The following is a 15,735-nucleotide window of genomic DNA, read 5'->3' on the forward strand; positions in this document are numbered from 1 at the left end:
AAATAAGAAAGAGTATTGGGCGATAGCTCTGTTGGTGTTACTATTCCCTTCATACTGTCTTGTCACGTATTAGGAGAGTGGATAATGGTTTCCCCTTCTTTTTTGTAAGTCTCTACATGTTTGATCACCCTCATATTCCCTGCTCCCCATTTGACCAACCTGCCCAAAAATAATTGTGTGATAGCATTAAGAGAATCTGTGATACAGACATTCGTATATCAGCCGTCGTCCAACAGGGAGATTTCGGGTCAATAATCACAGTAATGTCGGGTGACCAGGAGGCTAATATAAATGACAACCCATGTCTCGCTTCAGGTTTAAGGATGGTGAACAGCTTGTACCAGACAAACATTACTCTGTGGTCACTGTGGACGAGGGTGAAGTACGCCTCATCATCCACGAAGCGACTATTGAGGACGATGCCGAGTACACGTGTACGGCGGAGAACCACGCGGGATCCGTGTCCACCACAGCAGAGATCCTCGTCAACCCTGCAGGTGCGACCCTCATCAGGACTAACTGAACATTTGTCCATAAAACTACATTTGTAATTCAAGTAAAGGTAGTAGTGTGTTATTTAAGGTGCTTAAACTGAGATTCACCCCGTAGGATGTCACCTTACCGTCCAAACAAACCACCACACACCTTTTTAGATAAAGATCAACAGAATTCAGATCTACAACCACATGTAATGGTCAGTTGTGTGGTTTATGCCTGTTACAGGAGAAGCTCCATCATTCCCATTGTCCTTGGAGGATGTGGAGGCTGACCTTGACACTACCATTTCCCTTGAGGTCCAGGTCAAAGGTCATCCAAGGCCAGAGGTCACCTGGTTCAAAGACGGCGACGAAATCCAGCCTAGTGATAGAATCAGGTAAGGTTGCTTTGTTGAATACAAGGGAGATCAAGAGGTAATAGAATAGCCATCTGGAACTGCTTTTTGTTATTTTATTAATTTTTTTCAGTTTAACAATCGCTTTATATTTCATTTGAATTAAATTTTATCAAGCTCTCTTAAAATTTACCTAATGCAATAAACAGAATATGACTGAATCCCTGTCAGTCGTGGCAATGCTTCCATTTTCACGGTATATCAGACGTGCCCATATTTCCAGCTGTTTTGATTGTTTTTTGTGGATTTCTTGTGATCTGCATAGTCATGTAGTAAAACATGGTGGAAAAATAAAACAGCGTTTCCGTTTCTTTTCCTTCTCAGCATTGAATACCGCGATGACAATATGTGTATCTTGACAATTTACGGGGTCACCCCTTACGACGAAGGAGACTACACAGTCGAGGCGACCAATGAGAGCGGATCAGCCAGCTGTACTGGCGAGTTCCTGGTACACATGGTGGCACCAGAATTCCCTCAGCCTCTCTCTGATATCACCGCAGCCGTGGACATCCCCACCCTTCTCACGTGCGAGGTCACCGGCCTGCCACGCCCAGAAGTCACGTGGTTGCTGGATGACACACCCCTTCAGGAATCACCCAAGTACCACATGACCTATGAAGGCACAACTGCCACACTGGAAATCGCCGAGACAACTCCAGTCGATGCGACCAAAACGTACACTTGCAAAGCGACGAACGTGGCGGGCCAGAGCACGACCTCAGCTCGACTTCTTTCTCAAGGTCAGTGCAAGAACCAGTCACCCCAATATAGCCGAATGGTATATTCCTAGCCTGCCTGCCCTCCCTGCAATATATAACCTAATCCAATATCACAAGCCTGGCATTGTGGAATCCAACTTTAACAAGTATATTCGATGTTTGTATGTATTTTATTTGTATATCCACCTCTTATTTATCCATGTATTGTCCATGTATTGTCCACTTATCCATGGTTTGTCACAAACGCATGCAAATGTCATCATAGGGCAACAAACCTTATTCAGGTTTTATGGAAATCTTGCGAGAGACGCGGGATTTTACGAGACAGAGTAAAAGATTGCGGGATGGTCTTGTCACATTACCCTGAAGACACCAGCAAGTAGCTGATAATCCCCCTCCTTCCTTCTCCTTCTACAAAGTTACCAAGTACATTTTTATTTTGGGAAACATTGCTGTATAACCAAAAGGTACAACAGTTTCCAACGCAAATCCAAGGTAAAATGACATACCATCGCAAGTTTTTGCTCTTGTCTCACCACAAAATCTCGTGACTGTCGCGCGATATCTGCAGATCTCGAGTAAGGCTGCCCAAGTATGTTGCATCGGAAACTTGTGAAGCTCATAACACTTCTTTATATACTCCACCCTGGTGATTAAGCATGTCTCATATATTTTGGGGTACTTTCAGGTACTCTTGGCAGCTCTCAGAAACGGACGATTTGTACAACTGTTCATAACTAGCATGTTCTTTGGAATCCAGACTCAGTCACTTCCAGTTTTATGACCTAGCATGTCTTAACAAATCAAAGGATACCTGATACTTTCTAATTGTTGCAAATTTTTATGACGTTTCTAATGCATTTGTTTTTCCTTATTGTACATTGAGAGAGGCGTTTGAGTTCAACTTCTGTATTCATAATATGCATGAAACTGTATTGCACCATGGTGCTGTTTATGTAATTTTTATTTACTTTGCACTGTAGACATAATAGGTTTATGGAACTCACCATATCAGATTAAATATAGAGAGCACTTGCATGCAGTTATGTTATATATCAAGCACATAGTTAAGCCAAATAGCAGTCACTTCATAGTTAAAGTTTATAGTTCATGAAGGCTATGGTGGGAGCACTTGTAGCCTGCAAATACGGCTTTAGATGGCACTGTATTTTTATTGATATCACAATGTACAAGTTATGGTAAATATATGCCTGGTATATACGCGTGAAGTACACATAGACAACGCTTAAAACTACTTTGTTCACTGGAGTGTGGAAAAAAATTTGGGGCAGCAAGCCAAGACAAACGTTTTTTTTTTTATATTAGTGTTAGACAAGTTTAGCGACCTCAACGTCAAGACAGATTTCTGTGACACCAGTGGTTTTGTTGCATCAGTGTTACATATTGGACAAAGTTTTGTGACACAAATGTTAGGACAGAGCTCAGTGAGACAAATAGTACGGCGGAGTTCTGTGACACAAATGTTAGGACAAAGTGCAGGTTACACAAATGTAAGGACAAATTTCTGTGACAAATGTTAAAACAAATTTCGGTGAAATAAATGTTAGGAAAAAGTTCATTGAGACAAATAGTAGGACAATGCTCTGTGACACAAATAGGACAAAGTTTAGTGGCACACATAGGACAAAATTCTGTGACACAATAGTAGGGACAAAGCTCTGTGGCACAATTAATAGGACAAAGTTCTGTGGGACAATTAATAGGACAAAGTTCTGTGGACAATAGAAGGACAAAGCTCTGTGACACAAATAGTAGCACTCTATGACACCAATTGTGAGACAAAGGTTCCAGGACGCCAATTCTAGAACAAATTTTTGTGACATTAAATTTGGAAAAAGTTGTGTTTACAAATACATGTAACAGCTATGTTACAAGCATTAAATAACTCCTTTAAGCGATAATTAATTGCTAAGGTTGTATTTTAATTATTCATACATTATTTGTTTCTTTCCTGAGTTTACATATTGCATGCTTCACCTTTACATGTCTTGCTCTAATTGGCTTTAATTGTTATAATAATCATTGTGCGACTTGCTCATGAATTTGTGTTTGAAAATTATTATTCCTATGCCTTCATAATCCGTATTTTTTGTTTTGTCTCCATATTTTCTTTTACGTTTCACTATGTAACTTTATGCTTTGATTATATAATACTGTTTGCTCAAATAATAATTAATAAGTAATAATTTTAATCAGACTAAGTCTATCAAGGGTTAGAAGTATTAATTCATAGTGTAACTGATTTTAAGTACACCCGCAGGGTTTCTCGTGTGTATTTTTGTTTTTTTCCTGAATCTCTTAAAGCCTATTAGTTACAGTTCGAGTGCTTATCCAAACAGGAACGGTTAAGGCTGCATTTTTTCTTACAAGTTTAGATTTTAGTATGGGACACTTAGACTTCAAATATGATTTAATATCAAAATGCATAAGGCATTTATAGCTTTTTTTAACAGCTTTTATAGACACTTTATACAATTATTATTATTGTGCTTTTTGTTTTTTATTTGTTAAAGAATTTAGAAATGTAGAAAATATTGGAGCTGTGAGAAAAATGGTGTGCGGTAACTGTTTTTTAGTCGTGGAGCTAATACTGAGAACGTTAGCCGTCCCAACCCCTGACCTGTACACACATATTCACGTCCCCAGCTTTGCCAAAGGCATTTTGAATATATTATCTTCTTAAAAGAAGAGTGAAATTTTTAGCTTAAACTCCCTATTAGAATGAAGTTAGACTGTTATTTTGTATATATAGCTATAGATTTATTTTTGGCCTATTTTGAGGATTTGTTTGGAGGATGTGTTTGTGCTATGACTATAAGGAATGCATGTAGCATGCAGTCACTTAGCATGTTATATACCATGCACGCTTTGAGATACCACAACACATGTATCATATGTCATAAATAATAACTGAATTTTATCTGAAAATATTTTGCATCAATTCGAGTCAAACTTAATCAAAACGTTATTGGAAATTGGAAAAAATTGATACAGGTTTTCAGATACAGGGGCCTCTTACAAAATTTTGTGTTCTTCGATTTCCCTAAATTTTTGTTTTATGTAAAGGTGTTTACATCGAGGTACATTTTATTTGAAATATTTCAAAAAGTTAATACACAAAATTTTGTGAAAGCACGCCAAGGTTTTGTGATTTACATTCTTATCATTGCTTAACAAAGATTAGGGGTTAAAACTGAATGGTTTTACTTTAAAATTTATTTAAATTAATTCAAAAATGTAAAAACTATGAGCATGATAAAAGGAAAAACTCAAACTGTAAAAAACATTTAAAACCCCTACTCTTGCTTTGATCTGCAGTGAAAATATCCTTTATTACACCAGCTTTTTCTGTTTCGTGATGTTATACATTTATCTAAATGCAACGATGTATCTGGAGCTTTGGATCTCTTTATTTCTGAATAAATTAAAGATGCTGCTTTGAAGTAAAACCATTCTTGTGTGTTCTGTTTATTTTGTTTTAGTCCTCCATCTTGGTTACTATCTGATACTCAGTGATTAATCCTGAACATTTCAGTATATACTCACTTGCACTATAACATTAACTGTTTCGTATTGGTTCGTTTCCCCACCCAGTACCACATCATATATAGTGGGCATGTTTTGACTGCATGAGACAATAATTACAGCACGTACACAAACTTTCCACAGTCTTGATTTGAATTGCGTGTTTTGTACATACTATGTGGTCATACCCCATTGTTTCATGTCTACCCATTTCAAGTGTCTAGATTTTGAATCCAGGGCTTAATACTGGTTTGACTGACCAGATAGTTGCCTAAAAGGTCCTGAGGTTCCCTGTTGTCATAGTCATAAACAGTGAAATCTCCGAGTAAGCTGCCCTGTGTGTGGTTGTGTCAACCTACCCCCCCCCCCCCCCCCCCCCGCCCCCCACCACATCCCCTTCCAAAACATTAAGCTGGGTTGGAGATACGACTTTACAACAGAGTGATGTCCCTCTGAGACTTTAGATCGTCAGGTTACGGCAGGGTAGAACCAGTCTCCCAGTTTTAACGTGAGGTATTATATAGAATACAAATACTAATAAAGCAGGATTATGTAATCTTCTGAATTATGTTCTTGGGTATAAGTGTCAAATGTTGCAAAAATAATGATAACCTACAGTAAATACATAACTACGAAATACTCCATTGTTGAAAGACAGGCTAGCAGCCCTTCCTTGCCGTAAAACGAGGTCGTCATATTGGTCAGCCTTACTAGAAAACAACTGCGTATTGGATGAGAACACCTTTCCATCTCAAATCTCTCTTACTTCCACCCCCATCTTACCATAACTATCGCAAAACCCTCACCCCCCACCCCCCTCTCCCAGCCCCATCCAAAGGAACAGTGAACTGTAGGTAGTGTTATTTAATGAACAAGGCATGTGTACAACTACATGGACATTCAAAGCTTTCAGAATCCAGTTGCCTTACTGAAATGCCCATTTATTCAAATAAGTGCGTATGCCATTGGACCCGGTAATAAGTGACATTGAGTACGGCGTAAAACATCAATCAATCAAATAAATAAAGTGAGACAGTCCCTCTTTACTTGCTAAAATGAATGTGGCTGAATGCCTTGTCAGCAATATCTCGACTGCGTCGTGATAATAATAGCTGTCAAATGTTGAAGCCAGTTTATATTATATTCTGGTTATTAGATAATCTTTCTACCCATATATCATATTAACCTGGCATTTGATAAAAGTGTCACTGTTGTATTTTTTTCTCAGGGCTTAATTGGTGTTAAAATGACAGGACGATAAATACATTTGTACATGCACCATGCCGTCAGGTGTGATTTGATTCAAGGTGTATAGCATACTAAGTCATTGATAGCCTGACTCACGTTGAGGTTTTAATTTATGACATGCTTAAACAAGGGTTTAATTTATGATTTATTCAACAGTACTGTACATGTAGCAGGGCACATGTCCACAGAGGGGCAAAATACTAGGTCATCTGAGATAGTGGAGGTATGATAGAGGCTAGCAGGTTACACACAGGGCGTTTAAGCTATACATCTGTTGTTGTTGAGGTTTGAAACCAAAGTCTTCACACGCGCATTGCTATGCTGATGTTTTGGGGAGGTCATAGCTCTTCGGCCACTGCATAGCATCGTTTAATTATTGGCACTGAGAGTTTAAACAAGGTTTTAGCATTTATTGATAATGGTATGGTGACATCGCGGAAATTCCATGGAGATATTCATTTCTGATGCGGGATATTCCACTGGTGGAACCTTGATTGTGTTTACCGTGTCGATGCGAGACTGTGTGAGGTTCTGACATCTTCCGCAGCCAATCAGAATGTGGAATGTTTTTCCCTAAACCCGGCCGAGTGATAATCTGTGTTAAAAACTTGAAGGTCCTGTCATGGTCTCTAGGAAAGATCAATAGAGATGGTAAGATAGAGATGACTTTCAAAAATGGCTGGATTTGTTTTCTGTTTTCATCCAAAATTTGTATTCCAGCCTTCGTAAATGACTGGAAAGATAGTCATTTATTGAAAATGCTTATAACAAGCATTTCTTATGACACTTCTTAACTGAATGCAAACTAGAATTTATTCCTTCTGAACACTTGGGCCGAAAATATGAAATGACGTCTCTCAATTTGTACCACAATGATGAGTAGCCGAATGTTGCATCAGAGTGATGTTATAGCTGCACTCAAGAATAGTTCGATATTTATCAGTCAGGTTTATGCGAATGTATGCATATGCCTCTAACAAACTCATCTAACGTACACCGATGTGTACGTTGTAATTACTTAATGCAAATGTCCAGATTTTACTCATCAGGGCTGTTAATTAATTGTTATTATTCATTTGTCATTGAAGTAAGACTGTAGCATATTTCCATAAGCTGCCTTTAACTCCCCAGGTAAATTAATGATTTGCCACACCTGTTTGATCATGATGTATGCCTCGCCCCCTCTCAACTCCACATGTGACAGGTTTACTGTGTCATGTTTATAGCTCCACTTGGATCATAGCCTTCGACTAGAGCCCCAACATACCTGTCATACTTGAAGATCGATCTCTCATTCCATAGCATGTTTCACTTCTTTGCACCCCAGTTTATCAGAGTGGACTGCCCCATTGAACTTGATAAATTCTGTCAAACTGGACATTCGCTTAAAATAGAGTAGTTTGTTTTTCGGGGACACCTTGGTTTTGTACTGTTTATCCCCAGCCAATGTTTTAAAAATGTATAACACCTATTTTTTATGGTCATAAAACAGATGCACATGTACTAATGGCCTATATAAGACGCTTAAATTTTGTTTTGCTCGTGTTGGTGATATCGTACGTTGAGAAAGATTTGTTCGAGAGTAAACTATTTTTCCAGCATGGACTTATTTCAGAACTACCGTGTTTTCTTATAGAGTAAGCATATTATTTTCAGTATTTCGTTAATCGTCCTTATCCCTGTCTTTGAGTTTTGTTTTGCCTGTTTCATGATTATAAAGTCCACTTTGTATTTCGTGTAACTTGTTCTCTTTTTCCAAGGAATTTAATGCCTGTCTTCCGTATATATTTTATCTTCCCTTTAAGATCTTGTTGATTTCGTTTTTCAGTCGCTGAAGTAGCAGAGGAAGTTCCCCAAGAGGAGGTATCTCCTGCCAAACCTGCCTTGTTTGGTCCAGAATTTGTCCTGAAGATCCAAGCACAAGAGGTACTAAGCTGGAGTCAATTAATTGTTTGTAGTCAAACATTTACAAGTTGCCATTTCACTTTCCAATAATAATTTTTATTAAAGAATTCACTAAATATGCTATCTGGATTGAGAACTTGATGAATAAAATTATAATTGCTAGGCAAAAGAAAAAGATAACAATTAAAGAAGGGTATAAAATTATTAGTTTTGTTATTTAAAATTATTAACGGTGTTGATTGAATGTTTATACCAAAACTGAAATATTGTTTGAATTTCTATATGGTTTTGAAAAACCGATGCGGGATAAGTTGGCTAATTGGCTGGTCTTGCAGTGAAGGATGAATGAAGTCACAGGTTCTAATCCAGCTCTTTCTAATTTTTGCTGTGGATTTATTAAAGGTTAAGAGGTTCATATCTGACAAGCAACGGTGGTTCTCGGCCTTTCAGTTTCCTCTGGATCAACAATCTAGAGTCCTACACCCATACACTTGATCGAACTTGTTTTAAGCGGAAAACCCCAGACACAAAAGTTTTGTGTTCAACAGAATAGATTTCTGATGATAACTTTATAACCAGGAGCAAAGTCCGTAATTTATTGTCTGACATTTGCGAAACAGTACGAAACAGTTTCCAATTTTTGAGCTAGTCAGTACTGAAATGTTGTTGTTGATATACTCCCAGGTACCAGAAGGTGACACCGTGGACTTTTCGTGCGAAGTGATCGGAGAGCCCAAACCGGATGTGACGTGGTTCTACAATGGACAACAGCTGGAGGACGAAGGGCGTTACATGATCTTTGAGGAGGATGGACTCCATCATCTGGAAGTGTACGAGGTATCGCCTGAAGACGTTGGCAGTTATGTGGCTAAAGCCGAGAACCAGTTTGGTGAAGTCACCTGCTCTGCTGATCTCACACTCGAAGGTAAGTTAGGGCCACTCGTATCATCTCTTCATCTGTTAGTAAATTTAAAGGGAGGACAGTCTCGTTAAATGTGTCAAAATTAGAATAATCTTACCATATCTGTGGATGAAGATGAAGTCATTCTTGACACGTTTATGCGGATTCAACATTATTACACGGACGCGAGGTAACCCGCACTATGTAATCTGAGGTCAACTGTCCCCCATTCATGTACCCTGAAGTCAGCCGTACCCCATTTATGTAATCTGAGGTCAGCTGACCCCATTTATGTAATCTGAGGTCAGCTGACCACATTTATGTATTGTGAGGGCAACTGTCTCCATTTATTTAATCTGAGGTCAAGTGTCCCCCATTTATGTAATCTAAGCTCAGTTGTACCCCATTTATGTAGTCTGAGGTCAACACTACTTCATTCAGGTAAGCTCAGGTCAACCATATTACACTGATACTGATTTGAATTTTTTTTTTTCATTCTCTCCAGAAAAACCAGTCGAGGAAGTAAGTGAGCTTGAGGCGCCTCATTTCGTTGTTGCCATAGAAACCCTGGAGACCACGCCCGGTGAAACTGTGAAGTTCACATGCCAGGTTGCCGGTCAACCGTCACCTGAAGTCTTGTGGTACAAAAACGACAAACAGATCACTACTCCAGACGAACACTTTGCCATCGAGTACGCCGAAGAGGGTGAAGTGTCCCTATTGGTGGTTGATGTCTTACCAGAGCATGATGGGAAGATCACGTGCTGCGCCACTAACGAGGTCGGGAAAGCGGAGTGCTCTGCGGAGCTTATTGTCGAAGGTGTGTGAAAATTTAACACCCGATTTTTGCAGGCATTTTTGACTTTCTATTCCTCTTGTAAAATTACCCTTTGGGATAAGTGATATCAATGAAAATAAGAAGTGAAGGCCCTCGCAGCCTTACTCAGCAAAGGCGTTGTGCCAAGCACAACCCATTTGACCATTGAGGTTACAAACTCAATGTGGAATATTCTTGAGTAGGGCTTAAAACTCTAGTCAAATAAATAAACCAATCAATCAATCTTTGTCCAACAGAAACCAAACCTTTTGAAGAAGACAGACCGCCCGAATTTATTAAAGTTCCTGATAATGTCACAGTGCGAGAGAAAGACAACGCCGAGTTTGTTGTCCGAGTAGATGGCTCGCCCAAACCCACCGGTAAGATGCCAGATTTGTTTTTCAAAACAAGAATACATTTATCTACCAATTCAAAATGGTGCCATTTCAAAGCTTGGCCACAATATGGTCATTGCAAATATATAACGTGAGGGGAAGATGTAGTTCAAGTCTATAACTAGGGTTTCTGTAGTCTAAATTGTAATTTTTCTCAGAAATAAAAAAGAATAATTAACGGGTCTTTTTATGATTGCTTTGGCAAAACATGGTAAACTTTGCAAATTGTTGTGAAAGTGGCCAATTAGATTAACTCTATCTAACTTGCCACAAATTCATATTGCAAAACAGCAATGTATGTAGAAACTACTGCCGTGTGTGTGTATATATGCAGTAACATAAAAGTACAGAATGGAGTAATACTTGAAGCATTTTATGCTAGAGGGCTCAGAGAATCTAAAACTGAGCAAGAGCTGTCAAATTAGCTTTTGAGTTAAGCTCACTGCGACAGATTCATTTGTTTGTGTACTATTATGTACTGTACTTTATTTTCCAGAATCTGATTCAGTATCAGATAATAACTCAGTTGGTATGTCTAATTTATTAATTCATACGCAAAAATGTCTATGTCCTGTCAATCATTGTTGGTGGTGGGTTGTTCTGTATCCAGGGAAACGGTTGCTATGGCAATGTGTGTCACTTGTTCGTAAATGTCACAAAATTATATATTTACATGTGTATAAATAACGTACGTGTATGTACAAAATCAACGCTTACAGCAATGTTGCCTTGTTTCTTACGATATTGAAATTACGCTTTAAGAATTTTTGACAACATCAAATTATATTTTTTCTTGTGATTTTTACCTGGTTAGCTTCAACAATGTATAGTGCTTATATTTTCCTCAGCAGTTTAGTTTCCCGTAGTTTATAGGTAAAGTTAGTGTAGGATTTCTGTGCACGCGTCTACTGTAAGCCAGATAGCAGTTTTGCGTGCGCATGAGTCCGCATGAGTACAACGGGTATTACTGTAGACAAAGAAAGCCAGTTATGCCCATTGCACATCATTACAGACTCTGGGGACAGTTCATTTGTGGTGATTGTGTGCCCATGTTTCTAAGTTTTCGATTCAAACTGTGCTCGAGTCGATGGACACAAACACATCGATGGTGTCACAAGCATTCGTATTAAATGAATGAAATTTACTGGATTGTGTGTAAGTGCGGAGTGTTACAGTGGTACACCATAAGGAGACATCCTCCGTCTTTCCTCAAAAACCAATGTGCCACGCAAACCCAAAACTGCTTTCTGGATTATTGGTTGATGAAAGTCGATGAAAAAGTTCGATTTCATGACAGAATTTTTAGGGACTTCACTGGCTTGACTAGTAGACCGTCAAAATATTTTTGATTAGTTGCACTGCACCTTTCGTGTCATAAGATATTTGTACGAACAAAGGAACTTGATACTTTCCAGTTCTACATGTAGATGGCCTTAATTTATATGCAAGGAAAAGAGCTGTAATAATTTTTACAAGTTTTGCTTTAGCGTACAGGTGGGTGATTTTTAATGTGAAATTATATGTGTGTTTTAAATGTCACCAATGGTTTCTAGGAAAGAAAAGAGTTTGAGAAGTTTTTCACACACAAAATCCTTACATGTACTTTACTGCAGGTTTTTGAACTTTTATCTAGCACAATCCAGAAGAATTCCAAGACGAGTAATGCCTTCCAGATCCATGCAAATTAGGTGCAGATCCATGCAAATTAGGTGGTTTGAAATTGAAAAAGACATTAAGCTTCGGGCATTCTTGTATTATATATGCATCTCTGTGTCATAGATATGGTAGATTGGTGAATAAAAAAATTACTCGTTCAATCAATCAATCGTATATAATTTTCTAACAGTTACAAGTTTGACCAGACATCACTTATTGTCGTTTTTCAGTGAGCTGGACTCGCGATGGAAAAGTTTTGGATGACAAGAGTATTTACCACACCGATGAGTTCGATGACACCTACAATTTCGAGATCAAAAATACGGAAGTGGAGGATGCTGGGATATATACGTGCACCGCGACAAATCGCGCAGGGGAGGCTACTAGTCAGATCCCGCTCATTGTTAATGGTGAGAAACATTACCATGGAAATAAATGTTCCGATTAGTGTCTTGACCTAAGCCTTCTTCTATAAAAATGATCACATTTTAATATCCCACTGCATGAACATTGATCTTCAACCTTTTTTTTTGTAATTCATAAATTGGCTTAGCGAAAATATTATATGTTTATCATATAACCAAGCATTTTCCAAAAACTAGCTAATATTACTATTTGTGTTTTTTGCTGATCTGTTTTATTGCCAAGGTTGCAGAGAATTGTCTAGAATCGTGAACACGTCAACGTCACTGTGTTTTTAATGCAAAGGATCACAATTTTTCTTGAAATATTTGCTCGCAGAAATTGACAGAGAAGAGCGTCTGTCCGAGTCTCCTCTGGTTCTGCGACATGTCGAGGAAACCAAGCCACCGTCTTTCCTGGAAGTTTTCGACGATATTGTACGTTACCAAGGATATCTGTTAAAAAAAACGGCAAATGGCAGCACATACTGTCTGTATACTTATCAGCATGTTTCTTCACCTAGTTTCCTAAAAATATTTCATAGTGGTTCTTAGTTTTCTTTAATATATTTTGGTGATGCATTTTTAATATAAAACCACAAGTAAAAACTGGAAATTGTAAAACGTCAACCGAAAATAGGGAACCTTTCCCGCCTAAAGCAATTCATGTCCAATCTGTGTACAGTCTGCTGTTCCTACCTGCCTTTGACATAACGTTATATGGGTAGACTAGTACAGTGACATATTAATCATGCATTTCAACAGAGCAGTGATCAATTGAGCTTGGTCCCGAGCCGTCAGTATTGGTGGGGAATCCGTGGCCGAGGTGGTTAGCATGCCAGCGCGGCGCAACAACCCAGGATCCACGACCAATGCAGTCGCCGTGAGTTCAAGTCGAATTCGTTCTGACTTCCCCTCCGGCCGTAACCTGCGGATGGTCTTGCGTTTCCCCAGGGCTTTCCCCGGTTTCCTCCCAACATAAGGCTGACCTCCGGAGTAAAATATTCTTGAGTACGGCATAAAACACCTATCAAGTAAAAATATTAATATTATAATATTCCATATTGTCAGTAATATACATTATTATTTAATAGATTTTGTATTAACAGTGCTTAGAGGTAAGTTTGTGCTGTTGTTGTTTTCAGACGATCATGGAAGAGAAACCCCTAACACTGACGTGCCGGGTCACTGGTCTGCCCAGGCCTGGCCTTAAATGGCTCAAGTGAGTGATTATTACTCTTAAGTTTCCCTCATAATTAAGAAAAATGTGTTATTGTGCTTTTTTTTTTAAACTGAGGTGTGGCGTCTTTTAAGTTGGTTGTAAAAACATCTGTGTATTCAGTTTTGTTTGGTATCAGATAGTCTCATTACTACTAGCTATTACATATTAAGAGATGAACAGTAATTACTTGAATGAATGAATGAGTGGATGAATGATTATGGCTTAACTGTAGTTAGATGACAATTTTTGCCAATGTACATAGTACACATTCGTTCATTCCTTTGGACCGTATGTGCTGTTCATTCTTCATAAATATTTACTCTTTTCTTATGCAAAAGTAAATGGAATTCCCACCATTTATCTGTCTTTGCAGCTTTTTGTTTGTTGCATTCAAATTTAGATTTTTGCATTGTTGTTTCATTTTTTTGTTCATGTTGTTTGCCACATCATTACCTTTTTATTAGTCGGAATTCCGAGTGCTAAAATTTCATGAAACAAACTTCTACCACCACATGGTCCATGACACAATTCTGTGGTGTTCTATTCAGGGATGGGCAAGAACTGGTGGAGTCCCGAGCCCTCAAAATTTCATACGACGACGACGTTTGTACTTTGACGATTTCGAAGACTTCCATGGACCAGGAAGGACGCTACACATGTGTGGCGACGAACCCGGCTGGGACGGCCGAGTGTTCCGCCCAAGTTACCGTCGAGGGGAAGACCGACGCCCCGAGATTCACCAAGGAGCTCGACGACCGTGACGTCAGAGAAGATCGACCAATCCGCTTTGACTGTTACGTTACGGGCTTGCCCCAACCAGAAGTTGTATGGTAAGTCATGAGTATGGAGAGCTCTTTGTGTTTCTCTCTTTATACAGCTGCGATTTGCGGAATTCCGTGATCTTTGTTAATAGATACAGAGACTTTTAAAAACTGAGTAAGTTAATGTAAATTAAGTATTTTTAGTAACTTTTAATGTTTCAGCACAATAGGGACATCACTTGATAGTCACTGCCTCATAGGAAAACATGATCCACATTAAATATATTTGAAAGCTCTTGAAATAAATTAAGTTGCATTTGAGATTTTATGTAGAGTAGGGATTTGTGAATCCCATGATGGAAATGAGTTAGTATGCTGCTTTGTACATATATGTTCTTGGTGAAGTATTTAGGACAAATGGGGACATGTTAGAATGACAAACCGAAGTGACTGACTGCCGACTAAATGGCTTTATTACCATGGTTACACAGGTATTTGAACGACGAACCTGTGGAGTCTGGCGTAAGGACCAGGGTAGAACAGAAGTGGTCGTTCACTGAGTACCAGCATACTCTTCACATCGAACACGCCATGCCTGAGGACTCCGGAGAGGTCAAAGCCGTTGCTACGAACAGAGTGGGAGAAGCAACAACAACAGCTAAACTTCACGTTGAAGGTCATTTTATTTTCTAACCTCTTTGTGCAAGCTTCATTGGATCAGTAAATTGCCCAAAAAAAAGGGTAGCTTTTGGCGCTAGTCTTAAATGGGATTATGTGAAAGGCCACAATTAAGAACACTTTTGCTTTAGCGAAAAACGTAAAGCAGTTTTGTGAACAGGGCCGAAAATTTCACCTCGGTAGAATTATTCCCCATTTTGAAGTTCTTATGAGGAAATCTTCAAACAGATTATAAACAATTTGTTGTTTACCTCTCAACTTTAAATAAAACTCCCAAATAATAATACAGCCAGAAGACCTGACCACCATCACGTGTGTAAAATGTTTTAAGGAACTTAATCAGCAACGACAAAAATCTGAAATATTTGGTGGCCTTAACCCTTTCCGCTTTAACACAGATCTTATTAGTATTTTTATTTTATCAAAACAGAGAAGAAAGAACTGCCCAAATTCACCAAAATGTTGGAGAACGTGGAAGTTTTGGAGTACAACCAAGCAGTCATGGACGTGGTTGTCACTGGAAAACCCAAACCGGAAGTCACATGGTAATGTGTCTTGCTTCGTATTTCATGTGTGTAGTGTATGTACAAC

At 38.7% G+C, this 15,735-nt stretch overlaps 1 protein-coding gene across 1 annotated transcript in view; it reads left to right on the forward strand.

The window, feature by feature from the left end:
- The window catches only part of LOC135464499 (titin-like), a 46,450-nt gene that overhangs the window by 26,889 nt on the left and 3,826 nt on the right, over positions 1-15,735 (forward strand). Inside the window, exons 4-16 of the mRNA XM_064741924.1 lie at positions 316-497; positions 724-874; positions 1,217-1,635; positions 8,237-8,334; positions 8,998-9,238; positions 9,720-10,034; positions 10,289-10,411; positions 12,313-12,492; positions 12,824-12,921; positions 13,629-13,705; positions 14,254-14,535; positions 14,958-15,142; positions 15,575-15,689. Coding sequence (XP_064597994.1) covers positions 316-497; positions 724-874; positions 1,217-1,635; positions 8,237-8,334; positions 8,998-9,238; positions 9,720-10,034; positions 10,289-10,411; positions 12,313-12,492; positions 12,824-12,921; positions 13,629-13,705; positions 14,254-14,535; positions 14,958-15,142; positions 15,575-15,689 — 2,466 coding nt within the window. The remainder of the gene's footprint in view (positions 1-315; positions 498-723; positions 875-1,216; positions 1,636-8,236; positions 8,335-8,997; positions 9,239-9,719; positions 10,035-10,288; positions 10,412-12,312; positions 12,493-12,823; positions 12,922-13,628; positions 13,706-14,253; positions 14,536-14,957; positions 15,143-15,574; positions 15,690-15,735) is intronic.

The sequence above is a fragment of the Liolophura sinensis genome, chromosome 4 (assembly GCF_032854445.1).
Source record: "Liolophura sinensis isolate JHLJ2023 chromosome 4, CUHK_Ljap_v2, whole genome shotgun sequence".
NCBI lineage: Eukaryota > Metazoa > Mollusca > Polyplacophora > Chitonida > Chitonidae > Liolophura > Liolophura sinensis.